Below are 261 nucleotides of genomic sequence, written 5' to 3'. Positions count from 1 at the left end.
AGCTTCCGGTATCCGGTAGGGCCGCTGCCGGACTACGACTCCGGGTGGTGTGCGGACCTCGTGCTCTATGACGGTAGTTCTGCCCGGGGTCTCGCTGAACACATCCCGGAACTGACTGACCAAGGTCTCGAGCTCCATCTTCTGGGTCGCCGACAGCTGTGGTTCCATGAGCAACTGGCCGCGGAACCCACTTTTTGAGCAAGTTGACGTGGTAGATTTGCTCCGTCCGTCGGCGGCCCGGTTGCCGCACCCGGTACGTCA

At 62.1% G+C, this 261-nt stretch overlaps 1 protein-coding gene across 1 annotated transcript in view; it reads left to right on the top strand.

The window, feature by feature from the left end:
• Positions 1 to 198, top strand: part of LOC107565492 (high choriolytic enzyme 2-like) — a 9,117-nt gene extending 8,919 nt beyond the window's left edge. Inside the window, exon 6 of the mRNA XM_016250730.1 lies at positions 3 to 198. Coding sequence (XP_016106216.1) covers positions 3 to 198 — 196 coding nt within the window. The remainder of the gene's footprint in view (positions 1 to 2) is intronic.
• The last annotated feature ends 63 nt before the right edge of the window (positions 199 to 261 follow it).

This window comes from Sinocyclocheilus grahami, unplaced genomic scaffold (genome assembly GCF_001515645.1).
Source record: "Sinocyclocheilus grahami isolate Dianchi unplaced genomic scaffold, SAMN03320097.WGS_v1.1 scaffold1005.1, whole genome shotgun sequence".
Lineage (NCBI taxonomy): Eukaryota > Metazoa > Chordata > Actinopteri > Cypriniformes > Cyprinidae > Sinocyclocheilus > Sinocyclocheilus grahami.
The sequence above is the reverse complement of the archived record's forward strand: the minus strand, read 5'-3'. Positions and strand labels throughout refer to the sequence as shown.